Source organism: Alternaria conjuncta (assembly GCF_024043145.1).
Source record: "Alternaria conjuncta strain BMP 0040 chromosome Unknown scaffold_1, whole genome shotgun sequence".
Taxonomy (NCBI): Eukaryota; Fungi; Ascomycota; class Dothideomycetes; order Pleosporales; family Pleosporaceae; genus Alternaria; species Alternaria conjuncta.
This window is the reverse complement of record NW_026250090.1, coordinates 1,705,444-1,733,256: the sequence shown is the minus strand read 5'-3', so window position 1 is coordinate 1,733,256 and position 27,813 is coordinate 1,705,444. Positions and strand designations below refer to the sequence as shown.

General features: G+C 51.8%; 15 protein-coding genes across 15 annotated transcripts; 5 read left to right on the top strand and 10 right to left on the bottom strand.

Annotated features, from left to right (window-relative positions):
• Positions 1-2,317: 2,317 nt before the first annotated feature.
• J4E85_000638 (uncharacterized protein) lies at positions 2,318-3,906 on the top strand (the record flags this gene model as incomplete). Its single annotated transcript, XM_051464928.1, has 3 exons — positions 2,318-2,420; positions 2,658-3,133; positions 3,196-3,906. The coding sequence occupies 3 exons, from the start codon at positions 2,318-2,320 to the stop codon at positions 3,904-3,906; spliced, it is 1,290 nt and encodes a 429-aa protein (XP_051331449.1).
• Positions 3,907-4,082: 176 nt separating this feature from the next.
• On the bottom strand, positions 4,083-6,029 carry J4E85_000637 (uncharacterized protein; the record flags this gene model as incomplete). The annotated part of the gene is made up of 2 exons (XM_051464927.1): positions 4,083-5,955; positions 5,995-6,029. 2 exons carry the CDS (start codon positions 6,027-6,029, stop codon positions 4,083-4,085), a joined length of 1,908 nt encoding a protein of 635 aa, XP_051331448.1.
• A 727-nt stretch (positions 6,030-6,756) lies between these two features.
• On the bottom strand, positions 6,757-7,518 carry J4E85_000636 (uncharacterized protein; the record flags this gene model as incomplete). Its single annotated transcript, XM_051464926.1, has 3 exons — positions 6,757-6,794; positions 7,194-7,330; positions 7,379-7,518. 3 exons carry the CDS (start codon positions 7,516-7,518, stop codon positions 6,757-6,759), a joined length of 315 nt encoding a protein of 104 aa, XP_051331447.1.
• A 1,421-nt stretch (positions 7,519-8,939) lies between these two features.
• On the bottom strand, positions 8,940-10,511 carry J4E85_000635 (uncharacterized protein; the record flags this gene model as incomplete). Its single annotated transcript, XM_051464925.1, has 5 exons — positions 8,940-9,870; positions 9,922-10,102; positions 10,151-10,241; positions 10,297-10,420; positions 10,483-10,511. The coding sequence occupies 5 exons, from the start codon at positions 10,509-10,511 to the stop codon at positions 8,940-8,942; spliced, it is 1,356 nt and encodes a 451-aa protein (XP_051331446.1).
• Positions 10,512-11,081: 570 nt separating this feature from the next.
• Positions 11,082-11,492, top strand: J4E85_000634 (uncharacterized protein; the record flags this gene model as incomplete). Its single annotated transcript, XM_051464924.1, has 1 exon — positions 11,082-11,492. One exon carries the CDS (start codon positions 11,082-11,084, stop codon positions 11,490-11,492), a length of 411 nt encoding a protein of 136 aa, XP_051331445.1.
• A 445-nt stretch (positions 11,493-11,937) lies between these two features.
• On the top strand, positions 11,938-12,435 carry J4E85_000633 (uncharacterized protein; the record flags this gene model as incomplete). Its single annotated transcript, XM_051464923.1, has 1 exon — positions 11,938-12,435. The coding sequence occupies one exon, from the start codon at positions 11,938-11,940 to the stop codon at positions 12,433-12,435; it is 498 nt and encodes a 165-aa protein (XP_051331444.1).
• A 1,194-nt stretch (positions 12,436-13,629) lies between these two features.
• Positions 13,630-14,553, bottom strand: J4E85_000632 (uncharacterized protein; the record flags this gene model as incomplete). Its single annotated transcript, XM_051464922.1, has 1 exon — positions 13,630-14,553. The coding sequence occupies one exon, from the start codon at positions 14,551-14,553 to the stop codon at positions 13,630-13,632; it is 924 nt and encodes a 307-aa protein (XP_051331443.1).
• Positions 14,554-14,797: 244 nt separating this feature from the next.
• On the bottom strand, positions 14,798-16,086 carry J4E85_000631 (uncharacterized protein; the record flags this gene model as incomplete). The annotated part of the gene is made up of 3 exons (XM_051464921.1): positions 14,798-15,390; positions 15,444-15,808; positions 15,872-16,086. 3 exons carry the CDS (start codon positions 16,084-16,086, stop codon positions 14,798-14,800), a joined length of 1,173 nt encoding a protein of 390 aa, XP_051331442.1.
• Positions 16,087-16,937: 851 nt separating this feature from the next.
• On the bottom strand, positions 16,938-18,014 carry J4E85_000630 (uncharacterized protein; the record flags this gene model as incomplete). The annotated part of the gene is made up of 1 exon (XM_051464920.1): positions 16,938-18,014. The coding sequence occupies one exon, from the start codon at positions 18,012-18,014 to the stop codon at positions 16,938-16,940; it is 1,077 nt and encodes a 358-aa protein (XP_051331441.1).
• Positions 18,015-18,288: 274 nt separating this feature from the next.
• Positions 18,289-19,963, top strand: ESA1 (Histone acetyltransferase; the record flags this gene model as incomplete). The annotated part of the gene is made up of 3 exons (XM_051464919.1): positions 18,289-18,371; positions 18,428-18,455; positions 18,563-19,963. 3 exons carry the CDS (start codon positions 18,289-18,291, stop codon positions 19,961-19,963), a joined length of 1,512 nt encoding a protein of 503 aa, XP_051331440.1.
• A 1,342-nt stretch (positions 19,964-21,305) lies between these two features.
• On the bottom strand, positions 21,306-21,962 carry J4E85_000628 (uncharacterized protein; the record flags this gene model as incomplete). The annotated part of the gene is made up of 1 exon (XM_051464918.1): positions 21,306-21,962. The coding sequence occupies one exon, from the start codon at positions 21,960-21,962 to the stop codon at positions 21,306-21,308; it is 657 nt and encodes a 218-aa protein (XP_051331439.1).
• A 261-nt stretch (positions 21,963-22,223) lies between these two features.
• J4E85_000627 (uncharacterized protein) lies at positions 22,224-23,951 on the bottom strand (the record flags this gene model as incomplete). The annotated part of the gene is made up of 5 exons (XM_051464917.1): positions 22,224-22,318; positions 22,368-22,686; positions 22,736-23,228; positions 23,277-23,505; positions 23,579-23,951. The coding sequence occupies 5 exons, from the start codon at positions 23,949-23,951 to the stop codon at positions 22,224-22,226; spliced, it is 1,509 nt and encodes a 502-aa protein (XP_051331438.1).
• Positions 23,952-24,686: 735 nt separating this feature from the next.
• Positions 24,687-25,155, top strand: J4E85_000626 (uncharacterized protein; the record flags this gene model as incomplete). Its single annotated transcript, XM_051464916.1, has 2 exons — positions 24,687-24,997; positions 25,056-25,155. The coding sequence occupies 2 exons, from the start codon at positions 24,687-24,689 to the stop codon at positions 25,153-25,155; spliced, it is 411 nt and encodes a 136-aa protein (XP_051331437.1).
• Positions 25,156-25,168: 13 nt separating this feature from the next.
• Positions 25,169-25,915, bottom strand: J4E85_000625 (uncharacterized protein; the record flags this gene model as incomplete). Its single annotated transcript, XM_051464915.1, has 2 exons — positions 25,169-25,786; positions 25,841-25,915. 2 exons carry the CDS (start codon positions 25,913-25,915, stop codon positions 25,169-25,171), a joined length of 693 nt encoding a protein of 230 aa, XP_051331436.1.
• A 1,222-nt stretch (positions 25,916-27,137) lies between these two features.
• ALTA1 (Major allergen Alt a 1) lies at positions 27,138-27,700 on the bottom strand (the record flags this gene model as incomplete). The annotated part of the gene is made up of 2 exons (XM_051464914.1): positions 27,138-27,297; positions 27,357-27,700. 2 exons carry the CDS (start codon positions 27,698-27,700, stop codon positions 27,138-27,140), a joined length of 504 nt encoding a protein of 167 aa, XP_051331435.1.
• Positions 27,701-27,813: the final 113 nt, after the last annotated feature.

Below are 27,813 nucleotides of genomic sequence, written 5' to 3'. Positions count from 1 at the left end.
CGTATTCCTAGGTCCTCGCTGATGTATGTTTTTGCTGGTTAGTCTGTCACGAACCAGGTTCGAGCAGGAGTATCTCCAGCTTTTTTTTGCCCTTTTTTTGCACTTCATGGGGGGTGACTATCAACAAATGCGTGATAAGTGAGCCTGTACAAAATGTGAGTGTCTGCGAGATGCGCCTGACTCCAAATGGTATCTCCAGTTTTTACCATCTTCCGCGTCTTCGACATCTCCAGTTAATGCGAGCATTGTATGCTCTTTCTGACCCACCACTGATTTCCTGAGTTTTTCCTTGCGACAACAACTGACTATATTGGCAGTCCATCAACGGCTAAGTAGGAGTACACCGCCTCATCACAGTGTCTGCGAAGTTTCGTCAATACCGCATTAGCAGAGCTTGTATGCTATATATCCTTCACAATTACCAGGACTCGCCAGCATCCTAAACCTACTGCATTTATTGGTTTGCTATAAAAAGAAGGGAATGTCGACATACCGCCTGCATTAGCATATCCGTGAACCTGGCTCAAGACAGCAGTGTTCCATGAAAGTTTCGATCCCTTTTCGCCATGGTATCGAGTTGTTCAATGGCAATCGCGCCCTGCCGCGCCGTGCTGTACCATTGTTGGAAGCAGGCTAAGCACAAGCCTACCTAACGACAGGCCCTCGCACTCGGCTCCACGTGTACGGGACGTGAGGCATCGGGTACGCCTGCATTGCGTCAAAGTACTAACTCGGCCAGACCCTTGATACAGTTTGAGGCTCCTCAGAGGACAGTTGGGCTCGTCCGCGCCCAGCAGAACTAACTCTCAGTCTACAGTCTAGTTTATACGCCACAAGATTACGTGCAATGTTAGCATACAACGAGCAGCCTTTTCGACTGGGAACCCATTCTTTCAAAAGATCGTATAGATCCGGTAGGCTAAAGTGGATCGTCTGGCCGCATACTTCACGCGATTCATGCGTACCTGACAGGTCGTCCCTAGCTTGGACGAATTCATGGAATGGTGGTAATGTACTAGGGCGGAAGAGTCCATGAACATGCTACGAGCGGGTGTCTGACGGCTACTAAAGCAGCCGTAGTGCCGTTCCTGCATGGAAAACGATGTGGTCTGATCTGACGATGGTGTACATTTGATGGGGGTAAGAGCAATCGAGTCGGTGACTCCGAAGTCGAATTGCTCCACACACTCGTAGACATAATCAATGTAATAACGAGAGTTCCTTCAATATGCGTTTCCTCCGCTTTGGACTCGATGTCGTAATCTTCTTCTTATAGTCGCCCTCCAATGACCAAAGTATCTGGCAAGCCTCGGCATGAGCAACCGCATTGGGGCTGTTGATCGCGTATAGAGTTTCTTTGCCACCTCTCGTCTCCCTTCGTACAAGATCCCTACTAGAGCCGTTTCGCGATTGGACAGATGTCGTACGGGTACCGATATAGAGTAGCTGTAGTGGAAGCGCGAGGCGTTGACGTGAGCGGACTCCCCAACCATGCAGCGCGCTAGCGAAGCGGCAGGAACCACCGTTCGGGGCTTACTCCGCGCGGAGACGGCCACCACAAGAACGCGCCACCAGATCAGCATAACCCGGGTCACACTACATGTGGAGAGCACGTTTCGGAAAAACTGAGACGGTTACTACGATATCAAATGGAGGGCGATGCCACCTTGAAGCGGTTAGAAGCACGCGAGACTTCTACCTCACCATCTCGATCTGGCTGTTCTAGGGTGGAAATAGAAACGAATTGCGCATGATCGCATAAACTGCGCGACATCGTTAGTTCACGTCCCGATATCCCCTTGGGCCTTAGCACTGCCTCGGCTGGTCTGTGACGTTTGGACTGGACCGTCGAAGTTTAACAAGCCAGCTCCATGTAGGGTACCGGCCTAGCCCATGTGTCCAAAATCCTTGGGCGCAGGTGTTAGCGACTTCAGCACAACATTCTTCGATGCGTTCAGTATGCTATACAGCACACATGCAGCTACAAGTCTACTCCTTCCAAGAAACGTTTGGAATGGGATGCGCAGGTGGCAGTCCAGCTGAACACGGAACCGTTGGACGACGTTGAGGGGTGCGGCTCCTCTGGTTGGGAGACTCAAGGGTACCGCACATTTAAACTTTGTTAGCACGCAACGCTGCAGGAAGCCACGAGGCGGATCGGATCAGCCATACCAAGGCCTTGTAGCATATATACAAATCGCGGCCTTGCAAGCGGGAACGCCCCTTTGCTGGAACGTTGATTCCTTCTTTGTTCCCACCTCTTGCCAGACGACTTCGACTTGGATACTGTGTGTCGCTGGACGAGACGAGACATGAGATGGCCGCTGTACCTACTACTGGTCCTCGCGGCATGGGCCTCGATCGGGGTGGCACAGGACGCCGCCGCGCTCAAGGCGATCGGCTCGCTTCCAAGCTGCGCGGTATGTAACAGCCAACATGGGTCGAATGATATGTTGCTAATGGTTGTAGCAATTGTGCCTGGCGACAGCTGTAGTTGAATCACCCTGCCAGCTTTCGGATAAGCAATGCGTATGTGCCAACGCTAAGCTTCAGAGTGCAGCGGAAAAATGCGTAATTTCGACGTGTACGGTGAAGGAGAGCTTGAGTAAGTCAATTCGCCGCCATACCCTGAAAATTTGCTTACAACACTCTCCCAGCCACCAAGAACGTAACTTCAGCTCTCTGCGACGTGCCTGTTCGTTCGGAAATTACCCATTTACGCGTGGCAAACATCGTATTGGCCGTAGTGACAGGCTCCTGCATCATCTTACGCTTTGGTTACCACATGTTTTTCCACGTCAATGGGCTTAATTGGGACGACTTCCTCGTGATAGCTACGGTGGTTCTAGCCGTACCATCTGTCGTTATTGTCGACAGGTGTATGCTTCCGAATGGCATTGGTATCGACATTTGGAACGTTCCATTTGACCACATCGATAACTTTATACGATGGCTCTACGTCGTCACTCTACTATACCTCCTCCAGGCTGCCTTGGTCAAGATTACGCTCCTTTCCTTCTTCCTACGGATATTCCTCAGACGGCGAACAGTACAGCTTTTGTGGGGGACTATCATCTTTATTGGATTATGGACCTTCTCCATTTTCATTCCCGCCGCGATGCCATGTCTACCGGTACGTCAAGATCACTCACGAGGTGTACGGTACACCAGCTAACTTCGTCCTTGGCAATGTAGGTTAGTGATTTCTGGACGGGATGGGACATGGAAAGACCAACAAAATGTCTCAACATGGATGCGGTAGTATGGATGCATGCCATCATAGGCATTGTGTTGGACCTCTGGATGATAGCCATTCCTCTATACGAGGTCTATCATCTCCAGATGACATGGGTGAAGAAGTTCGGCGTGGCATTGATGTTCTCTCTTGGTACCTTGTCAGTGCGCCTGCAGCCCACATCACATCATTTAGCCTCAAGCTTACATTTCTGCAGTGTCACAGTAGTCTCCATCCTCCGCCTGAAGTCGCTCTTTTTCTTCGACGGGGACAACAACTATACATGGAAGCAAGCGAAAGTCGTCCTGTGGTCCATGTACGAGCTCCACGTCGGAGTAATCTGCGCCTGCATCCCGACTCTCCGCCTGATCTTCATCCGCGCAATCCCTTCGGTCATCAGCTCGATACAAGGAAGCACCCAGCGAAGCAGCGCGAACGGAAACGGCAGTAGAAGAAGTCGTGGCACAACTCAGAACTTAGACACGTTGAGAAGTGACAGAGGTGGGAAAGAAGGCCTGGCCGTTGAACCCAACACGATTACATACACCAGGACCTTTGCAGTCCGGCACGAGGAAAACGACGAGGAGGTCGAACTTGTCCATATGGAGGATTTAAGTGAAAAGACGTCGAGGGAACGAGGTGGAAGCTATGCTAGTGAGCTGAGCTTATAGCTACATCTTAATGAGACGTCATAGTTTGGGTCCACGAGCCATCGCCAAGTTCATACCTAACACCCCAATTGGTAATATACTCAACTTGGGTAAGCTATGAGTGGCGCATCTTATTTGAACTAACCCAAGACGCGTCCCAGAGATGTCCGCAGTTCCCCGCATCATCAGCATATCAATCACATCGGATCCAAGTCCAAACCCGCAGGCCAACTTTCGTCTCTCGTCCTTTGCCCGTAGAGATGTTCCACGAATCGCTTTGATGCCATGAAACCATTCTTCTCAGCAAACCGTCGAGCCCGCTCATACTGACTTTCGGGAGGCTCACCAAACTGCGCATCGAGGTTGGTGTTCCACTGCATCAAAAGCGACATCGTGTCGATATGACCCCACTCTGCTGCTGCTTCGAAAGCTGTTCGCCCATCGCCCTTGGCCGGCGGGTAGTTCGGATCGGCCCCGTGCTCGAGCAGAAACGCTGCAATGCCGCAGAACCCTGTCATGGCAGCTAGTTGCAACGCGGTACCGCCAGAGTATACTGGAACTGTATCGATGATGGCACCCTGGTTGACGAGGCACTCCACGATGTCGAAGCTACCCGTCTCGGCGGCTCTTTGCAGAGGTGTGCGGGTAACACCCATGTTGCGTGTGTACTGTAGCTCTGCCCCGTGCTCCACCAATATCTTGACCAGGGGAAGGCTTTGTACGTCGATAGCGGCTAGTAAGGGAGTGACTCGCTGTATGGGGCTCTTGATGTGTTCCAACATCTTCGAGCCATCCAAGGATACGTATGCATTTGGACTGGCGCCATGATTTAACAAGACCCGAACGACTTCGGTATCTTTCGCAATGATTGCTTCGCCGAGAGGGCTGACTGCAGGTTTCCCTTTCACTAATTCTTCGTTGAATAGCTCGAATTCATCAATGTATATAACGCCACACAGAATGTCGATCCGATCGATGTCGCGGTAACGAATTGCTTGGCGAAGTGCCGCGACACCATAGCTTCGTTTAAGTGAAGACTTCCCCGCTTTTGCTGCGTCTAGAAGAAAATGCACAGTGGTGACAGTCGCCCTCGACTTGATCGCCTGTAACAATGCCCTGGAATCGATAACAGAGACACCGTTAGCTTCAAGGACCTTCATCCAATCTATGTTGTTCCCCTCAGCCGCGACGGCGAGAAGAGAGGGCAACGTATAGCCATCATCAAAATATTGCGTGCCTATGCCCTCAGGAAGAGAGCAATGCAACCCTGGGCCTTTTCTGATCTGAAGCCCATCCAAAAAGTCTACATAGAGCTCGTCGGGATCCATGCCAACGTGTAGCAGCCATTGGCATAATTCGTAGTCGTTCGTTGCCATGCAATAATGAGCAACAGTTCGGAAACAAAGCTGAAGGTCGTCCTGCTCCAATACCACATGTTCCCCCTCTACGAAATAGATGAACGGGACCCCTAAGCCGTGGAAAAACATCGTCTCTAAGGGCCCATAATCCTTGTGCACACTCGCAGCTTTCAATGCATGATTCCAAATCGGATTCCTTTTTAAGAGGGTACTGACTGCCATGATCTGACCATGACTCAGTAGGATGGTGAGACCTTTTGTGCTCCAGTAGGGCTCATCCTCGATGATGGTGCTAGCCATTGCAAAGTCACGGTGATTGATCGCGAGTTCGACCATTTCGTGTGCAAAGGCCATTTTGACGTGGTTCGGACTCATTGGGGTATACAGATAGAAAGCAAGTCTTAGATCGTTCTTTCCAATGGCATGTCGAAGCTGTGATCTTTGCTCGTTCGTTGTATCATAAACCATGACTGAGTTTGCCATAGGCCTTTTTGCTATCATCAAAGCCGCTGCAAGAATCCAGTTGGTGTTGTTGAACGCGTCCAGAATTGAGGTGTCCATGAAGCCAGGCGCGCCGAGATCGCCTACGTAAGCGTCTCCGTCGTTGAGTTGATAGCCCAGATAACTGATTGCTTCCAGAATCATCTCCACGTTCCGTTTATTGGTCTGACGGACAGCAGCGTGGAGTGCGCCCAACATTGCCGTCTTGGGTCTTGGGTCTGTCATCGGCAGATAGTGCTGTTTGTCATACACAACAAATTGTAGAACGTCCCTAGCCAAGGACATTTGGACTTCTTGTCCCTGCTCGTAACTATGATGCGCGAAATATTGTTCAAGCAGGCCTGCTTCCAGCCATGCGGAGATCCCTGCCGTTGAAGCTTCTATCAGCTGCTTCAGAGATGCCACGGAAACGTTATCATATCTATGTTTTAGGTATTTCCGATGTGGCCTAGCCCCAGCGCGAAGAGTGATACACATCAATTTTGTGGTTTCTGATCCGCTAAGTCTGGCACAGTGTTCAGAGGGGAAATACCGGCTTGACTTTTCTCCGGCAAGAACATGCCCAATCAGGTTTTCAAGTTGTGATTGAGTTGCTCCTCGACACATGTGAGAGCTAAGTATTTTTGCGACTGCGAAATGACCTGCAGCTACGGCAAACTGCAGTGGGTAGGTTGGTATCGACTCAGATGGCCACTCCATCATAATCTGCTCGCGGGGGTCCATGTCCAGCTCCAGCATGGTTGATACAAGATCTACATCCCCAACCCTGACAGCAGTCGCAAAAACTCTTTCTTTGAGAGCGTCTAGAATAGGAGCCGGTAGAGCCTTCAAACTTTGCGAAACGTCTGTAAGAGGGAGCGCCTTCAGCAGTGCGTATGCGTCATTCAAATTTGTACGGCCGCCCGACGATACGTTGTTGACGAGTGAAGCAATTGCGTATAAGGGAATCATCGTATCGTGGCTTTCATATGTAGTATCCACGATCGACTGATGTTTTGAATGGAAGATCGCATCAAGCCGCATCTTGGAAGGCTTCGTCCACTTCACCAGCTGCTGGGAAGAAAAGAGGCTTTGTGAGATGGAGTCGAGATTGATTGAATGCGTCCAGGAAAATGGCAAGCTATACTCGGCAACAAGAGCGGGTCTGTTCAGGCTGAGGCCGTGTATGGAGGGCGAGGTAATCGTGAGTAGACCAAAGTCTGGTTGGGCTTGCATAGAAGAAGATGAGCTTGCTGCAGGGGCTGGTACGACTGAAAGGCCGTTCGCAGCGTCGATGGTTGGGGCGCGTGAGCGTGGTCGTACGGTGATATCCTTGGGAAGCCTGTGGGAACCTGTGTACTATGAGCATTAGATATCTAGATCCGAACGTGAACATACCATCGTATAGGGTGTTAGCGAGCGAGCTGCGCCGTGCTATCTCCTGCAAAACTCTATTCTGAGGGATCTCACGTCCTTTGAACAACACTTCGACTTGCTCAAGATCAATCGAGTTCTCCGTCAAATACCTGATGGTGGCTACCCATTCGGCCGTAGTCAGATTTTTCCGCAGTTCCCATTTGCGGAAGTGCCTTTCGTATTGTGACTTGCTTTGCGGTGTTAGGTTTCAGTGATATGTGATGCGGCAATAGAAGTACCTAGCGACAAAACCATAATGCTTCTTCATATGGGCATCGATCTTATCGAGTGACGTTTCCCAGTAAAGGCTCTCGATCGTTGTGCGATAGCGATTCCATATTGCTTCATCGAGTCTATCAGTCTTGACGACGTTGTTCATCTTGTGCTGCGAAGCTCGAGGCTGCAGAGAAGAGAGGAAGAAGTAGGGTAACGACCAGGCTGAAAGTTTTGGAACATGCCTAGATATGTGACCGGTCAAGCTTGGGTCTCATACCGTGCCTGACGCATACTGCGCCTGTCCGCCGCGTCTCGTGTGCACCAACGACACGACTTCATTTCCCTTGCCTCAGTCAGCCGCGTACCAGCCGACCAATCATGCAAAACCTGGCTGCATAGAGGTGCAGCGAGATTTTGTAAACGAGGCAATGACCCATGGCGGAACTGACCAATGGTGCAAAACCTGCGGGCGGCACAGAACACCAGCACATTGCGCAACAAAATCTTGGGCTTTGCGACGACCAAAAGTGACCCAACTCGGTTAAAGCGAGATTCTGTAAGATGACCTACCCTGTCAAGCCGGACTGGAAGGAGGCGGAGCCATGTTGCCCAATCATGCAAAACCTGCAAAAGTACCATTGCAGATTCTGTAGAGGCTTCAATAGCAGATTCTGCTTTTGAGCATATGATTAAAGACGGAATGGAAGTCGCGCTCTTCCTCGAAAGCGAATCCCTATCAAACGTCGCATCGCTCCTCACACTCTGCGTTGACCGTTATCAGTAGCCTCATACCAATTCTGCCATGTCTTCCTGGTCGGTTGAAGCAATCATAGCTTTTGTGACTCTACTAGCCACCTGCATCCCTCTTCTGGCATACTTCTTACGCAGATTCATGCCTCGTCGTCAGATCGCGCGCTCGGAAGTCGGTATGTTGGTTGCTCTTCAACGTTGTCCTAGCTCTGCCTCTGACAACTACCAGATGTTGAGCTTGGAGTCATGAACGAAGACCATGATCCTGCCGTTGTCCTTGGAGACTTTGGGATACGTAAAAGCCGTACACGGTAGGTGCTGGGGTGACACCGCAACATCTGGGCTCTGGTTGCTAACGTTCGCGTCAGTTCGATGACTTTGTAATGAGGTCGACACTCAACGCCGTCAACGCATAGCATGAGATGTCGTTATACTTGGGAGAGTGGCCGCATCCAATCTTCGTAACGTCCCATAGCGTTCCAGGGTTTCATCATAGTTGGCTATCGGCATGGAAGGAGTGGTGTCAGATCTGCTGTACGATTAATGCGCTGAGGGAAGTGAAGACATGACAGAGATATGGCGGCACATGAGCGTTGGTCGGGTGACGGTATAGCAACAATGGAGTCTTATATCGCCTCATCCAGCATCAAGCGCCAGGTGTATTCGCCCCATAAACTTCATTGGACTCTTCTTGCAAACTCCAAACGCCCAAGCTCAATTGCAGGATGTGCTCTGAAGCAACCCTATAAGCAACGCGGGAATGGCCTGACGAGGCATGGTATCCAATTCACAAGCTTTATTCAACTCCAATTCCAGCGGTAATGTCGCTGTTCCTCAAAGGAAGTAGTCCGCTACTGGCTTCTTCGCCGGCATGCCTCGCGAGTCCTGGGGAGCAGCTTCAAAGACCCGGTACCGCCGTCCTGGACCGTCCCTATTCTTCTGATAAGTGTCGTTGAGTACGGAACTCAGTCGTCTCTCGCCGTTCGGTCCAGCGTTCGAGCCTAGGACCCAGCCTCCACCACCACCTGCTCTGTCTCCGTTCGATCTCCTTTGGAAACCAGCGTTTGATCCATCCTCGCCAAGTTCCAAGATGGCGGCTACGTTGCCGCAACGGTAGCAGTAGTTTGGCGCTGACCAGACAGTGACGATTGTTGAGTCAAACATCTCCTTAAAACCTTCCATAACCAATTGATGTGCTCTTGCGATGAGACTGAGGTCGTTCTTATGGTTGAACGTCTTGACAATATCGGCTCCAAATAGGAAGCCTGCACCACGCGGCGACAGGCCCCACCCGTCAATCTCATCGGGATCGGACCAGAGGAGATCACACATAGCTCCTTCGTGTGGCACTTCTTGCTTTCGGTCCAAAAGCCGGATCTTATCCACAGAGTCGACGAGCGGTGACAGCCCTCCGTGTACGCATAAGATCGCTCCGGTATCGTTCCGAGCTGAGCCGTTGGCAGACGAAGTTGCACCCGTTCCTGCAGGGCCAACTCTTCCAGGTGTTGGGGCGACGGGGGACGAGGACCCCATGTTTGCGCTTACTTGCGAGGCGGCGCTTGACTGAGAGTCTGAGTTGCGTGCGTAGCGGTACATAACCTCGCCGTTCGCGTTGAGCGTTTCAATCTCGATATCTTGGTCGATGTCGGGCATGTTCTCTGCGTTGCTGGACTCGGCTATGGGGCCATCGGTGGCTTGGAGCGATGTTGCGGCGCCTTGCACGAGAGCACCGAGGGCTAGGTAATCAAAGACTTCGCAGCAATATCTGCCAATGTTAGTGTTGACTCTACAGCCAGAGTGCGGGAATGCGAGCTACCTCCAGACGTTTGCGCTGCCGTATTTCCGTAAGCACTCATCGTAAAACCCGTATACAGTCGTAATCTGGCGAGACTCATGGTTGCCTCTGATGAGCGTTATTCGGTCTGGGTAACGAACTTTGAGGCATAGGAGCAGGAGGAAAGATTCGAGCGAGTAGAAACCGCGGTCAACGAAGTCGCCTGCATACAGTCAGTGCGGAGCAGCATGGCGGGATTCGGTTGGCTTACCCATAAAGAGGTAGTTCGTGTCCGGTACGTCTCCACCGACCCGGAAGAGCTCCATCAGGTCGTGAAATTGGCCATGAATATCACCACATATCTAGCAACGCCACGCGATTAGCTATGCCCAAGTGTTGACCTAATATAGTGCCTACCGTTACTGGCGCATCCACCCCAACCACGTTGCCTTCCTCGATCAACAGCTCGCGTGCCTTGTAACATAGCTCTCGGACTTGGTTCTCGGGTATCGGACGACATGCGCGAAGCTGCTGGATAGCTCTGCGATCGGTGTCAGCCCCATATATCGTACGTATGCTAGTCGGCTGAGTGGCTATCCATACTTGTCGAGGTCGCTACCACCGGCGCTCATGGCGACGGCTATGCGCTATACGCCCGCGCAGGGCTTTCGGGACGTATAGAGTCTTCGGTTGGCAATTGCGTGCGTAATGCGTCTGCAGCTATGCGAGCTGTTCGCGACGGAAGATTCTGGTGGGCGCGAACAGTACGGAGGGTGGCGGTGCGCGTGTGGCGCGTTACAGATGCAGTGAATGCGCGGGTCTCGTGACTATGTGATAGTTGTATAGGACTATTAAGCTGAAGATAGCGAATGTTGAAGGGCGGGAGCTCTGTGGTAGGTGAACAAGTCAAGGTGGTGGGCTGGTGGAGGTCGAGGGCCAGAGATCCACAGCGGGCATGCGAATTCGCAGGGATGTCGGTCCAAGCCCGTCCAGCTAGCTCCGCCGTCCATGTTCACTACACCAGAACACCATCACCACCGCCAACCCCGCTCCCCCGCCGTCTACATCTGCTCGAGGCATCTCAATTGGCACAGTATGCTCTGAGCGACTATCGCAGTTCCAACCACCAGCTGTTAACGACTCTCTAGGCCCAGTGATGCCTCCGCAATTCGCTCTCTAATTTCTCAACCCACACACACAACATGCCTCCGCACCTCCACCCGCGGTCGCGCATGACGACTTCGCTCTTTGGAACGACGCTCATGGTCTCATTCCTCGTCGTCGCCGCTCCACATCTGATACCCTGCCCGGTCGACCCTCGCACACTCGCCGATTCCGCAGACCCCACAGGAGAGAACAGGCGGAGACGGCGGCGGAGAGTGCCGGAAGACGAGAGTTGCAATGGCGTCATGAGCGAGGAGCGGAGGAGACAGCGCTTGATTGAAGAGAAATTGGCGGCGAAGAGGGAATGCCCAGTGCCCAAGCCTGGTGGTCTGATTGGGCAGGTGCTGGGTGTACAAGACGACGAGGGCAAAGAAGAGCAACAACTGACCATCTTGCAACGAGTCGAGAAGATGGTGTGCAAGCCCCGGGGAAAGAACGACAATCAATAACAGGAGGCCTGGGAGAAGATCCAACAAACAAACGTACCACGGCTGCATGCGCCCACAGACCTGGGATAAGACAGCCACGCCAGTGCAAAAAATGCACCCACCCACCTGTACATATACCGCGATATTAGAAAGGATTGCATTAGACTGTATATAAGCAGGACCAAGTCCTGGTCGAACACCCCAATACCTACTCCTCTGTGTGTCTATCATAGCGCTTTCCTGTAACTCGTGAGGAAGCAGAAGGACGTGCCTCAAGAGAGTTTATCACTGTGTTCTGGTGCGTGCAGCGAGACCCTGACGCGTGTTGGGTAGTGCAAGGCAAAGCAACGTGCAACGTACTCGCGCGTTGCGTAGCGTGAACCCACTACGTCATAAACCCTCGCCAGCCACCTCCTTTGGCTGCCACCGCTTCTGACCTGAACACCAGCATCCAAGAAAGTAGTCAATGATCAGGAACGCGATCAAGATGCCTTCGGAACCTCTGACAAAAGCCCAGCGGATGAGCTATCGCATCGGTCGCGGCGAACAAGGTGTACTAACATTCGAGCCTTACAAGTCCGAGATCCTCCCTTTATGGCGTTTCAAAACACCTGCTATCGCACAAAAGTCCTCGTCTGAAATCTACGCCAAGTTTCTGGAGTACGACAAGAAGGATGACTTCGTTGGCATGGACATGTCCCGCAAGTTCTTGCAGATGGGAATGACCAGGGCAAAGAGATATGCAAACCATGCTGGAGGAAGAAAGTACGACAAGAAGACCGGAGAGCAACTAGAGAGAAGCAAGGGCCACGAAGGGCAAGATGAGAAACTGGAGGCTAGCATCATCTTTAGGGAGGTTTGGGAGAAGGCCAAGCTGCACGAGGGCTATGTGGACAAGAAGGAGAGGTTCATGAAGGAGCAAAAAGAGTGGGATAAAGAAAAGAAGAAGGAGGCCAAAAAGTGAGGGACTAAAGCGATGCCGACCTACCACCAAAACGGCACGCACTACACCCACCAACGAAGCAAAAGAGAGGATGAGCACTCTAAGACTCGAACTTAGATCTCTCGTTCCACCCGCATCTGCGTCAGAATTGCACCAACTATAAACAGAGTGGACCTAGAACAATATCAACAGTCCAAGGCACGATTGAGTGCCCGCTCCTAAGAAGGTCTACGGAAGTTTAGCACGAGCGTCATACCATTAGACCAAATGCTCCTTGGTCTGTTACCAGATGACGGAATGAACAGTCTGATGTATAAAGACCGAGGACTATTGGTATAGAAAGTTTCGGACGAGTCTCAGCGCCTAGATGAATTGAGAACATCACTTCGGATGCGCACCTTTACCTGGCAGATGGCGGTCGACTTGGAACACTTCACGCTTTGGTGCATATGGATAAAGTGGGCGACTCCGCAAGCAAGCAACAAAATCATAAGAGACATATCCACCCAGTCTACACGACTAGCATCAAGAATATTGTCACCTACCATCACCACCCAGACCTTCCCCACAGGCTAGAGGAGAAATCAGTGGTCGCACAATTGTATCAAGCACACTTAAATGCGAAAAAGATACCCAAGACACTTAGCCCGCATTCCAAACGATCAAGGACGCTAAAATCATCGGGCTCTATGCGGATCGAACGCACGTCTCTCGAAAGCTGCATCATCTAGTCTGCTACAGTTTGAAGGGAGATTTCACTCTACCCTGGGGCCGATGGTCGAATCCATGGCGTGTGCCCGGTTTCTTTACCCCTACTGACACGGTTAAGTGCCAGGCCTGTATACCTCCAGCGTTGCATCCGAGTGTCTTACCACTGGACCAAGAGCCCTCGTTGAGTTGATGGGAGGTGCGGGAGGGTACGCAATCTTATTGAACTGGGTCATACTGAGGCAAACGAGGGATGGGAGAGTTCACGGACTTACGTTCAGGTCTACGTGGAACAAAGTGCGGCAGTATCGAACATCAGACAATACAGCAGCAGACGTATGTAAGCGATATATTGACCTGAGACATCAATCGGATAGGCCTTCCAAAGTCAAAATTTCATATCTTTCCATCTCTTGGTACGACAAAATCCTGCTTCTTCCCTGCTATCGGATGAGGCCGACGCGCTGTTGGATCGGCCTCCTCTGTTCATCCGCTCTTCTCACTACTTTAGGTATCCTGCATAACCCTCCGCTCCACCTGCGGTATCTCAAAATTCGGATTCGCGCTCATCTCCCCCTCCTCTTTCGCATACGTCTTCTCCACATCCCACATAATCAACCCACCCTTCTCGGACAACTTAATCGCTTGCCCCCTATCCTCCATACTCATACTGCACACATCCTTATGCACAGCCCAATCCCCCTTCTGACAAACATCCGAACAGTACGTGGACGTCCCACACCTTCCACAACGCTGTAACGCAACACCCGTCTTTTTGCAAGCCGTACACCTCGAAAGATCGAGAGAAGAATACATCCAATGCGGACTCATCGGAATACCATCACCCCAAACATCCATGGGCGCATACTCCACAAAGAACCGATGCTTCATCTTCTTCCCCGTCTCCCACCTCTTCTCCCTCACAATCTTTTCCACAAACTCTTTACCCAGCTTCTCAATCTCCTCTGGATCTGTGACGTCTTCCTCGCCCAACATACTCTCTTTGGGATTCGGTATCCACTTCCCTCTGTCTTCACCTTCTAGAACAATGTTGTAGGTAAGCATCAACGTCCAATTATCGCCGCTGCTATCCAGACTGCCGAAAGTAATTTGGTTGCCTATGCGCCCGATTTCGATTTTCGATCCTTCGGGTGTGCCTTCGGCGATGCTTAGGGTCCATGTTAAGGAGAACCAGGCATCTAGATCTAGGAAGGCTGCAAGTGCGTTTGGATGCCATTTGTATAAGACTGTTGCTAGACCGATTGCTGGGGTAATGCTTTCGCCAGTGGTCTCGGGAGTGAGACTGGAAGGATCGATGATGCTGAGAGGGGAGCCATTGAGATTTAATGCAGCTTTTGAGTGGTCTGGTAGTCTGAAATCGGATAGTGGAATAAGTTGAGAGTCCATGGCGTGATGTGTGTTGTGCTGCATTGAGCGAGCGAATTGGAAAGTGCAAAGAGTGTGTAAGTGGGGCCCCCGCTTGGATTTTGATTGGTCCTACTAGGAAGGTGAGGGTGAGCCTCCGTCAACAAAAGAATTGACTGGGAAGGAATCATTTACGAAGCGAGACATTTGTATCACTGGTAAACATCAAATTTTCAGACTACTCCTTTGATTCATGCATGAAGCTATAGGCCCGGTTATCGTTTACGTTCAATATCTAGCTTCCATGCTCTTAGTTGCCTCCGTATCCTTGAAGCGGGTGTGGCTTAGGGCCTTGCAGTATTGGTACGCTCTCCAGAGGTCCAGCATACGCCAGGAGACCAACGTCGGAACTGGTCATGTTGTTCTTGTACTTGTTACCAATAAACTCGAACAGGAAGTTCATTGGGAAGCCAATCTCGAAAGGAACAGCGGAATCAATGTCATCAATCTCTTCCTCGCTCAACTCGATTGCCAACGCCTCGATGTTACCGTTAAGATGGTCGATCTTGCGGCCGCCAACGATTGGGTACACGAAGGGGTACTTGTGGCGTACATAGGCCAGGGCGATGCTGGTGACCTGTGTCTTCTTTTGGTCGGCGATGGCTTCGAGCTTCTTGGAGATTTCGATGTGCTTCTCGGAAGCTGGGCCAGTGTTACGACCTTGCTCGTTGTTCTTGCGCTTCTCTTCGGTGGTGAAGTTGCCGCCACCAAGGGCACCCCACGGGCACAGAGCCATGCCTTCTTCGCGTGCCATCGGGATGATCTCACGCTCGAAGTCACGATCGGCTGCGGACCAGCGGCCTTGGTAGACACTGAAGCCACGGAGGCCGTGGTTGCGGGCATCTGAATTTCTCGTTAGTTACGGATACGAAGTCTTGCCAAATATCTATACTTACATTCATTCGCTTTGCTGACAACCCAGGCAGGCGTGTCGCTGATTCCGAGGTATAGAACATTTCCAGAGTTGACGACGGCGTTAAGCGATTGCATCAACTCAGGGATAGATGTCGTGAAGTCCCACCAGTGCACGTACAGCAGGTCGATGTAATCAGTCTGGAGCTTCTTGAGGGATGCCTCAAGCGAGACGCGGAGCGACTTCGTGCTGTTACCAGCGTAGTTGATACGTTGTCGGGGAGAGTTGTTTGGGTCAGGGAAGTAGGTGGTAAACTTGGTGGCTATGACCATTTCGTGTCGTACGCCTCGCTCTTTCATCCACTCGCCGATCCAGGTCTCAGACTCCTCGTTTTGGTAGTTGTTTGCGCTATGACAATGTCAGCTTCCATCATCACCACGACGTGCCCAAATGGATGGTATAAAGCCTTACGTATCAATGAAGTTTCCACCTTGCTTGTGGAAGAAATCAAGAATCTCAAACACGGTCTTCTTATCACACTTCCCCATCATGCCCTCCCACGCATCGCCAAAATTCATCGTTCCCAAGCAAAGAGGAGAAACGCGAATGCCGGCAGTGGGCGACATGACGCGGTGGAAGTCCAGGAGGGACGCAGCCTTGGGTACGTCACCCAATGGAGAAGGCATCTTGAAAAAGTAGTTGGGAAACTTTGGAAAGGTAGTGGAGTTTAGGAGATGGGGATGGAAGTGCGAGGTACTGTGAGGGGCCTATTGCAGGACTCGGCCTCTTCTTATATCTCCTGAATCTTCACATGCGTATGACGTGTTACGCTGGAGTACCTCAGGGTCCATCTTCGGTCTCTTCGTCTATTGCGTCCAAGTTCGAGACTGCCGACGGTTGTCGGGGCCGATCTTTGTCGGATGGCGGTAAGACGGTGGAGGAACACCATCCCAAGGTCTCCCATGTTCAATGCGGGGATATCTGGTCATGGTAGATGCTATCTCCGCTAAGGTCCGAGCCAAATATCGTCAAGCTTCACGTGTCGGACGAGTGCAGGCGGCGCCAAGATTGGTGCCCTCCTTAAATTCGGACCGGCTCAGAGAATCCAGTAGAGTTTCTGGTGAAGTTGAAGATGGTAGCAGACTAGTGGTACCAGTCTGGCGGATGTACGGACATTAGCATGTCGGCAACCTGCATGACGAGGCAGAGTGCAAAAGTCCTGGCCTCAATTGCACATTTCAACTCCATTGTGATACTCCCGGTCTCGGGTTGAGGCTGCCCCAGACATGGACTGAAACACGTGAAGGCTTTATCGGAAGCAGTCTCTTTGCTAGATACACATGGAGAGAATATTTGATGTATTGGTGGGCACAGGAACAACCTTGGCCAAAGATGCAAAGCTACCGACAGTACATGATCCAATAGTAAATGTAAAATTACACGTAAACTTTTCAGGGTATCCGTGCCATGCAAGACTCCAAGTAAATGCAGCAAGATCAAGAACAACAGCAGCTGTAAGAGTACACGTCTCAGCCTACTAGTTCCTCTTCTTTTTCTTCTTCCTATTCCGGCTCTTCTTCTTCATTTCTTCACCACCGCCGACGTCGACTTCTGGCCCAGCTGCGTCGAGGCGGATGTTACCATACTTCTGCCGGATCTCGTGCTCGAAGCTGTCTTTTTCCAACCTGAACAGCGCCATGGTAGCCCTAGCATCCTCAACCGAGCTATGAGCACCGACTTGAATCTCTACACCCAGTAGTTTGTCTGCCAATAGCTTCAAGCCTGGGGTGCGCCCCGGTATTATGGCCAACTCTCTAAACTTCGAGAACTTGGATGTGTCGCGAATGAAGCGCTTGTCGTGCTTCAAGATGAGCACGTCGAGATCGTTCTTCACCGCGTGACCGACGAGTATGCGCCCGGTGAGGAGGATCTTGAGGTCGTTTCGTACTTCGTCGAAGGGTCGCGCGACGTCTTTGCGGAGATGTCTAGGCTCGATGCCGGAGACAGCGGTTCGATAGTCGGTAACTTCGATTCCTCGGGGTACCTGAACGTAGGAATCGTAGACCTGATGACCATGAAAGTTGACTAGCGACACTCTTGCCAGCGCAGAGTCACGGTTGGGCTCTGGGCCAACTCCCACCATCTCACAATCTAATGCGACATATTTCCCGGGCAGCGCTACCTCTGATACGCCCTCGTTTTCTATATCGGGAAAGTCGGGGTGTGGTTCGAGGATGGACACCGCTGCCGCGGCATCCTTCGGGTCGCTCAGAAGGGGTGTCTTCTTGAGAGAGGGCATCGAGATGCTTTTGGAGAGGGTTTTGGCGTTATGCTGCTTGGCTGAAGCGCCGACAGACGCGGGCTCCTCCATCTTCTGTCGCTTTCTCGAGGGCAGAGGTTTTCGCGGTGTGTTCTTCTGGGAGCCGTTTACAACTTTTGGTGATGCATCTCCGTGCTTCCCATTGGCGTGCTGAGGTCTCTTGCGCTTGAGCGAAGACTGCTTCTCGTCCTCGAACTTCTTGTTCTTCGGAGGTGTCGCGGGCGTTGAAGGCTTGAGTCGCTGTTGCAGTATCTTCCAGTTGCAGGACAGAGTGCTGGGATCGATTGGAGCCATGTTGTCGTCACCTGCGCGGCATAGCGGTGTGAGGGTCGTCCTGTCAGTGGTTGTCGAGGATGTTGGCCGTTTGCGCTTCTCCGCTCAGTCCCCGCGAGCAAAAGTTCAAACCCGCGCTAGCACCTTCCAGATGTCGGCTCGAACGCGACGCAAAGGCCCGATCGGCAGGCGGCAACATCGCGACTGAGCCCAGCACCCCCAACATCATCGCGACATCAAACCTCACAACGAGCTCCAAAATCTACCAGAATCGAGAAACGCGTGTCGCATCGCCATGGCGCCTCGAGAAAACTCGCATGAGCCCTCCGGGACGCCGGCGCCCGTAGAAACAGGCTTTGCCACTCTTGCACAGCTGAGGTAAGTGCGACACCATGCGCACAGTTTGATTATGTATGCTGACGCGCTGCGTGCAGGACTGGCGTGAAGGCGTGGGTTGAGAAGGTACGTGACTAGCGCGCAACACCGCGATGTGCATTGCAAACCCCAGCCGCATGAACACTAAAACAGCAACACCAATACTTGTTGGTATATAGACTAACACGATACAGGATGGCGAGAAGCGCAAAGCTGAGATTTTGTCCATCCAAACCAGGCAGGGAAGGCCCAAGTTCTACGTTCATTATGAAGAGTTCAACAAGCGTCTGGATGAGTGGATCGAAGCCGAACGGATAGATCTATCAAGAGAAGTCGAGTGGCCAGCGCCCGAGAAAGCAGACAAAAAGAAGGGCACTGCCGTTAAGACCGACAAGGCACCTTCAAAGTCTGATCAGAAGAACCTCAAGCGATCCCGCAGCAAACTTGATCGTGAGATCTCAGGCACACCAGAATCGACGTCTAGCAACCTGCCAGGCAAAGCACCGAGGCCGTCCAAAGCAAGTGGCAAGGAGAACCAAGAACTCATAGTCACGAGCGAAGTCACAGAAGGCACACCGAAACCCGAGGATGAGGAGATGGACCTTGTCGACGTGCAGGATGCCGCCGCAGCAGCCAAGGCCATGCCACCCCAGGATTACTCGAGAGAAGATGAAATCGAGAAGCTACGTACATCCGGGTCTATGACCCAAAACCAGACCGAGATTTCGCGGGTGCGTAACTTGGAGAAGATCCAGATGGGCAAATTCGAGGTCGAGCCTTGGTACTTCTCACCCTACCCAGTGGACTTTGTCGACTCAGATGTAGTGTACATCTGCGAATTCTGCCTTGGTTACTATGGTGAAGTAACGCAGTTCGAGCGCCACCGCACAAAGTGCCACCTGCTCCACCCACCCGGCAACGAGATATACCGAGACGACTATGTGTCCTTCTTCGAGATTGACGGGAGGCGGCAGCGGACATGGTGTCGAAACCTCTGTCTACTTTCGAAGCTGTTCCTGGACCATAAGACGTTATACTACGATGTCGACCCTTTCTTGTTCTACTGCATGTGCACGCGCGACGAACATGGCTGCCATTTTGTGGGCTACTTTTCCAAAGAGAAAGAATCGGCAGAAGGCTACAACGTGGCCTGTATTCTCACCCTACCTCAATACCAACGAAAAGGATTCGGTAAACTGCTTATCGACTTTTCCTACCTTCTTTCCAAGCGTGAAAACAAGCTCGGGTCTCCAGAGAAGCCGTTGTCTGATCTGGGTCTGCTCGGATACCGTGCCTACTGGCAGGAGATTCTCGTCGATATTCTAATGGAGCCTGGCCGAACCGAGGCTAACATCGAGGATTTGGGTGCTGCGACGGCGATGACGACGAACGATGTGCTGCATACCCTGCAAAATCTAAACATGCTGCGATACAGCAAGAACCAGCACGTTGTCGTTCTCACAGATGCAGTTATCGCGCAACGGGAGAGACAGAAGGCGAAGGAGAAGCTGAAGGGCAAGAGGAGCATCGATCCTGATCGTTTGATTTGGAAACCACCTGTGTTCTCGGCCGCAAGCAGGACATGGAACTGGTGAACGTTTGCACTGGGTATGTTTATCGGCGCAATTCTTTTGGTCAATATTCTGATCAGTGAGCATTGGCTTGGCGCATGGTGTTGGCTGTTACTTCTTCATGGTATACCCAGACCCATATTGATATCATTGTAGATCGTCCATCGTCTGCCCAATTCGTTCCGCTTCCATCCTGGTGTTTCTTCCCTTATCCAGTGCCGTCGAACCACTCGAAGCATGTCATTCTGCTTGCGGCTTCCTCAAATCTCCACTCCAGCATCACATCTCTCTGTATCGCCTCTCCAGTGTGCGCCCCAATCTTACTAGTCTTCAACACACCCCTCAACTCTTCAACAACATCTCCCATCCTAACACCTTTTTCTCGCTCCACCCTCACACAACGCTGCTGCCAATCTCTTCTTCCATGTCGATGTAGTACATTGCGATACTCCCGATCCCACTCCGCACCGTCCACACAGTATACCTCGATACTCCGCGTCACGGGTCTCGTCAAGTATGCACTCATACTAATTCTACCCTCTTCAGTCTCGTTCTCACACCCCGCCAACCACTCATGAAATTCCCTGACGCTCATTCGCGTCCTAAAACAGATCCCCATCTCTCCCCTCGCCATCTCGTCCAGCCCACCTATCAATTCACACACATGCTTCCCCAGCCAAGGATGCAAAAACGGGACAAGCGCAGAGAGAATATTCCCATAAGCGCCTTCGTGCCAGAAGTAGTAGTCATCCGAGATATCCAGTGGCAAGCCAGGATTCATCCATTGTGTCGTTCGTGAGAGAATGTCTTGGGCGAGAAAGCAGACAGGTTGTGGTAGTCTATCGAGGATCTCGGGCTTTGTAGCAGTGGAGGGGATTGCTGATGAAGCGTCGCGAAGAGGAAGAAGACGAGGAGGAAGATTAAGACGAAGTGTTTCTCTCCAGTGCTTGGAGACAGAGGCGTATATGGAAAGTTCAGAAGGGGGGAGGAGAGTGACGATCTGGATGAGGAGTTCCGGGAGGAGGAATATGCGATGCATCTTGCACGGGTGTCGCAATGATAAGTTTGGACCAGACCTGGTAGTAATAGATGGTTAAGGCTTTATAGTACTATATACTGGCACGAAGAGCTGAAAGCAAGCTGAATGTTCCGCATGGTATATGCTTATCGCCGTCCCCATTCCGCTTCCGCTATCTTACACAACAGGTAGTCAGCCAGCTCACGTCAGCGGTGCAATCAATGTCGTGCTCGTAACGTGCATGCGCTTTCATTCGCTGGACATGATGCGAGCCGCCTATCGCGGGGAGCTAGGTGTGCTTGGCTGGATTACGGAATACTTCGGGTTATATAGCAACATAACAAAAGCCTACGCCAAAACAGCCATCAACCCCACGATACCACCCAAGCCAATAGCTACTGCCCTGAGCATGTTCAACTTGCCAAACTTGTCCAACAGCTCATTTACCTCTTGATCCTCTGCTTGGGTACTCTGCCTCTCCGTTTTCTCTTGGGGTACACTCAAATCCTTCCATTGACTCACGTCATCCTTGCTGTCCACGGATTCATCAGCGCTTCGCTCCTTCGATCCAGACTTCTCCCGGTACTCGGCAGACGCCTTACTTCGGCTCCCGCCTAGCTCTTCATTCTTCTTGATAAGGGCGAAGTTCGTGGGTATCATGGCCAGACCCGTGATTGGCGCGATGCTGAAAGAAAGCGCGGCGGCGGCGAGATAAAGGCCTGGCTTGCCCTTGACGGCATGCTGAACGATTGAGGACATCGAGTTGACGGAAGATGGTGGGAGAGCTTTGTAAGCGAGATAGACGAAGCCGGATGCGGATGTGATTGCGGCTGTCGGAAACGTGTGGGAGCCTCTTGAGAAGAGCCAGCGTATCATTGGAAGAGATCGAGATGCTGGCTGTGATTGTAACAATGGTATGTCGAAGAGAGACAATGCTGCTATGCCGCCCGACGCTAACAGCGCGGTGGATATGCTCAAGATCTGTATGGTTTGTGTCGCGGACATGTTGGACGGTGCGAGATTGTATTTTGGGATATTCTTGAAGATGGTTTCCAATTTGTGACCGACTCACGAGAAGCAGGCACGCTTTGCTATATACTTGAGCGTGATGTGGTCATCCTGTTGGTACACAACGCGTTCCGCGGGTCCCGCAATGTTAGTGGTCTCAAAATGATGTCATGGTGGCCTATCATCAACCTTCGCATTTCTCGTACTAGACGAACACTTCGGTCACGGTGTGTTCCAGGCCCGACATTGTCGCAAAGTCTAATCAGTCCGCTTGCGCACCTTGGGTAGCGCGAACCAGCAAGCAAGCATAACAGCGTACATGCCAAGTGCAACGGGGTGCAGTACCCAAGTACCTAAAGAATCAGTATCCTGATGATTGCGCATAGAATAAAGGTCGCTTACCGGAAGCCTGCGCGAGAACACCAGTTGTGAAGGGCGCAACCGCACCACCTGAGCTTCCTGCTCCGCCAATGAATCCGATTGCGGTGGTCTGAATATGACGAGGCATGAGGCGCGAGAAGATGGTCTGCGCACACGGGTAGACGGGGCCCAACAACAAGCCTAACAAGCATACAGCGACTGCATTTCCGATCAAATTCGGTGTCAACCATGCCAGAAGTTGGAGGGCTATGGTGCCGAGTGTGAGGATGACGACGAATCTTTTCTCTCCTATCCTGGGCGCAGCGTGGGTGAGTACAAAACGACCAAGCGTGATGCCTCCCTATTCGGCAATTAGCAGAAGCGACACAGTATGCAGCAAGTATACATACCCAGAAGCCTGCTGTGACATATCCAACCTTCGCAGGGTCACCGTTGCGGTAGTTGATGAGGTATGAGATGAACCAGCCTGAAATGCTCACTTCGGCTCCTTGGTATGCAAAGATGAACAAGGCACCGAAGATGGTGACTTTGTTCTTCAAAGCGAGCTTCAGGATCTTCATCTTGGAAGCGGCATCTTCCGCAGCAGTTTGCCTACTGGTCGTGGTCTCCAAGAGGGTCTCCTCAGAGTCTTCCGTATATGACCAGAAGGACCATGCTGCGAAAGCGATGCAGCAAAGTCGCAGTCCGACAGTAAGAAAGTAGAAGCGCGACCACAGAATTCCTTGTGAGACGATTGCTGTTCCGATTATGGGTGCGACTATTCCACCGACGCCATAACTGCCATGCGAGAGGCCAAGAATGACGGAAGGTGGATGGGTATTCGCACAGTAGACATTGTTGAGGGCCAAATTGATGGCTGCACCGAATCCCAAGAGGAAGAAACTGACATTATCAGCTGTGGGTTACTGAGTTCTAATATCGAATACTTACGATACAACGACCAGAGGATACGGAGGTGTGCAAACAAGGATAACGTATGCGGACAACTGTATCAATTCTGCTATGATCAGAGTCTTTGCCCTTCCGAACTTGCCTAGGATCGTGTTCGTGAAGAAGGCGGCAGAGATGAAACCGACGGCGTTACTAACGAACACCAGAGACATGATGGAGTACGAGATGTGGTAGTACGACTCCATGTATGGGATCAAAGCACCGACGACTGACCACTGGTTAGTCTAAATTCTGATCAAGTAATCCAAAAACGGAAGGTCTATATCAATTTCTCAACTCACCTGAGTCGTTGATTCCGTTGGAGAAGTAGATCAAGCAACAGCAAAGAATTCTCCATTTGGTCATCGGTTGAGCGTTCCAGGTCCTGATAGTACCGACTGCATCCTCTCGATTCGGTGTGGCCGGACGACTCATTTCGAGTTCATTGGGGGTTTTCGGGGTCTGCGCCCCCTTGGGTAATTCATGCTCTGCATACGATGCTTGTCGGCTATCGTCTGTTTTGCGAGAAGCAAAGTCCGCGAGTTCGACGTCCGGTAGTACACCTACATCGCCGAGTGTTTGAGGTGCTTTGCCCTTGCTCTTCTGGTATGTCGGTTCCGGGTTGGTGACGGAGGCAGGCTGAATGTCGAAGAGGCTGTGAAGTTTGGACGACATGGCTCCAAGTTCCCGGTCTGCGGTGTCCTTTTGCGAACTCGAAGAGGATGCAAAAGCCCTGAACTACGCGCCTTGGAAGCGTTCGTTCTGATTGTGCGTCTCAGGTAGTAGGAAGTAATTGAGCTTTCAATTCAGTGCAAATGCGAAGGCAGGAGTCATAAATAAGAAAGTAGCCCGAGCGACGACGTGCCAGTGCGGGAGACCCTAGACCCTTAATGCGGTAGTCCACGAAGCCTTCCACGAGAAGACTACAGGCCATCCCAAAGGCTGAGGGCGCTATCGCTGATAAATCATGGGATGCACAATTACCCTACATTACCAGATAAACACGCGCCGGCTCCGACTTGGGGCCTATCACAGCTGGCGGGTAAGTATCGTGTGGTCGCGCTGCAGCAGTGTGGAGATGGTGGACGGTCGGTAAGCAAGTCGATCATAAAGCCTGTAAAACGTTTTGAAGGGACAGACGCGTCTAACGGTGCAGATAGCCGTTCATTCCTGGTAATGGATCCGACAGTCGGAGAAAGATTGGGTCTAGGCCTGTGACCAGAAAGGGCGCAATACCCAGAAGGTGGTGAAAGTGCGAACTTTTGGGGCTCCGAGGGGCGGGGACAACTTCCCCACCGAGCTCGGCCACACCTTCCTGCTTTGAAATTCACGACCACCCCTCCCATATTGTCTCCAAAACTACCACAACCGATAACTTCTCCACCCTGCTTACCAAAGCTCAACCCCAACATGGCCCGTCCAAAGCGCAATGTCCTTGCCACCATAGACAGCACAATCACACCGCCCGACGCTTTGGCGCCAAATCACGCGATCGCGCGCATCACCAAAGCCGAAGGCAAGAACATCTATGCCGCCGAGCTGCCAGATGGCAAGCCTGTCCTTGCAGAGCTGGAAGCGAGGTTCAGATCAACTGTATGGATCAAGAGGGGCAGTTATGTGGTTATAGATATGTCTGCTCTGGCGGACCGTGAGAACAAGCTGGATGGAGAGATTGTGAACGTGGTACGCGACGAGAAGGCTTGGAGGAAAATGAGCTACTGGTATGTTCCAGCCGGGTATCGTGTAGTATGTGTACAGAGCGCTAACAATAGTATACAGGCCCAAGGAGTTCGTAAAGAAGTCGACTTACGTCCAAGATAGCGACGACGAGGAATCGACCGTCGGCAAGATGCCGCCCAGCGACTCAGACGAGGACTGAGTTCTTCGTCGCATCACTCGGCGTGCGCATGATCTTCCTCAATTATACCCTTCGTCACGCCCTCGTACTCCTTCCTCGTCCCCCACCATACACCTGCGACCGTAATCGCGAGAACGCCCACAACCGTCGCCGAGCTTGCCGATGTACTCGGATACACATTCCACGCCCACTCTTGCGCGCCCCACAATGCATACACAACGGCCGGATTGAAACCTGCTTTCCACAGGAGGAATGGTGTGCACCACGCGACATACGCGTAGAACTGGTAGTGCAGACTACGCGCGCATAGTAGGCCAATAGTCATCGCGGTCAACATCGTCGTCATAATGAAATCCGGGGTGATCTTGCTGGACATGGTGTCCTGGTCCCGGGGCTCAATGGCTGGAATACAAAGCTTGAGGAATTCCTTGACATTGCGCTTCGAGGGCTTGATCCAGCGGGTTCGCGCGTACCAGATGAGGAGGCCAACATGCAGAGCGAGTAAGCCAATGGCGAAGGGGCGTGAGAGGAACGTAGATTCCGGGACGAAGCGCCAGTTCACGGTCCATTTGTACAGGAAGGCACGGCTGAGCTCGAAAGCGCGGGCGAAATAGCTTGGTGCGCGCTTCCTGAAGGGGTAGCCATACAAAACCTACATTTTGATTAGCATCAATTGATAACACTCCGTGATCGATGAATTACTTACCGAAACCTGTACGATGATCATGGCCTGTGTCAAGGCTTCTCTTCCACCCAGTTTCATGACCATGAGAATACCCATTGCTGGTAGAGGCAGCAATAGGCTCATCTTGACGTTCAGCCCTGTGCTATAAAGCGCGCTCCCCAGATGCCATTGATCGCTTTGATAGCAAAAGACGGCCAGCCAGAAGAACAGCACCGCGAAACAATCATTGAAGCATCGTAGCATGAAAATACTATGCATGCGCTTTGAGAGAATCAACAGCGGGAAAATGTAGGGTGGAACCTATCAACACGTCAGCTTCTACTCTATGCCGCCAACATCAACAGCCAGAATGGGAAAGTACTCACCCGCGCCTTCCTATAACATTGAAAAACCACACCAAGCGTAAGCAGATACACTCCCGCGAAAATATACTGCGCGAGGGCGATATCCCGCCCTTCATCCGTCCACTTGTAAAGATGCTTGTAGATCCAGACATGCGCACCAGGGTACACGAGCGGACCTGTCGAACCAGCAATATTCTTATAGTCGCGCTCGCCTTTCAGAAAGATGGCTATTTGCTGCATGTACGTGGTCCAGTCAATCTCAGTATCTAGCAACCTCGCTGTTAGGACACGTGGTGCGTTTTCGGTGAGTAAGAAAGGAGCACGAACAAGGTATCTTCTCGATTATCACGCCTGAAAGCGCGGCGTCTGCTACGAGCAGGAGCGGAGTCATCCATCTTGTGTGATCGGGATTGTAGGCTAGGTCTTTTGCGCGGGCGAGGAGCGACATGGCGGCGTTTGTTGTTGCACGCGGTTTTGGTGATGGCAAGTTCGGGGGTTAACGATGGTGTTATAGTTCGCGTCGCGTGTCACGTGGGAAGGAGGTTTGAGGTTTCAAGGATGGCAGTTTCGCGCGACGTGTGTTTCAGGCATCATTTTTCTCGTGCGAGCTGTGGATGGTGGTTTGACCTGGACTGCACGTTTTGTATGGAGTCAGACGCTGTTGCGCTCACGTCCTGGTGTTGTGCTATTTACGGCAAATGCGAGGTTTGCGCGTCCAGCCATTCGTCACTCTTCGCGTCAATACCCTACACGCGATGTTCAATTCGAAAGTTGATTTTCCGATGGTTTCAGTCTTCTTTTCTACTAGCAGCTCAAGTATCTTTCTCTCACAAATGTAGCAGGATGCAGTCGTCGTAGTGGTAGTGGCACAAATGATGAAGAAATTAATGTTGCATTAGGTCTAGGCTCTAAGGAATGTCTATACAGGAAGCGCTGAGATAATCATGAACACTGAGGAAGGTCATAGCCTATGCTCAGTACTGGCTGGGTGCCGGGCACGCAGGGGCGGCGGCGGCGGGAAGAGGGACGAAGGTGACATAGGCATCGGAGACGCCCTGGCAGACGAAGTCCTTGGGGCCGTTGCCACCGGCACGGCAGTAGCTGGGAAGAGTGGTGGTACCGACATAGGTGAGACTGAAGGAATGTTAGCAAATTGAACGAACTGCGCATTCAAAGGCATGGGAAAAACTTACTCGTCGCTGACACCCTGCTTGATGATCAGACCGCTACGGTCGCTTGAGAAAGCGAAGTCGATGAAGCTGTTCTCGCCGCAAGAGTAGAACTTGTTATCCTCAAGCTTGTCGGCTTGGGAAGAGCAGTTGAAGTCGAGGGTACCTCCGTTGGTAGCCTTGATGTTGAAGCCGAAGCTGTTGTAGTAGGTTCCCTCAGGCTTGCGTCCGAAGAAGTTGGAGATCTTCCAGACGTAGTCACCCTGGGTAGCAACTGGGCAGGATGCGTCGACCTGGCGGGCCTCGAGAGGTGCGGCGCTGGCAACGGCAGCGGCAGCGAAGAGAGAAGCGATGGTGGTGAACTGCATCTTGATGGAGTTGGTTTGAAGTTGGTTTGAATTTGGGATAAAGTGTTGGAAAGTGTGGTAGGTTGTAGTTGAGTGTGAGAGTTGGTGGTTGATGGTGGCTAGAAAGTGAGATA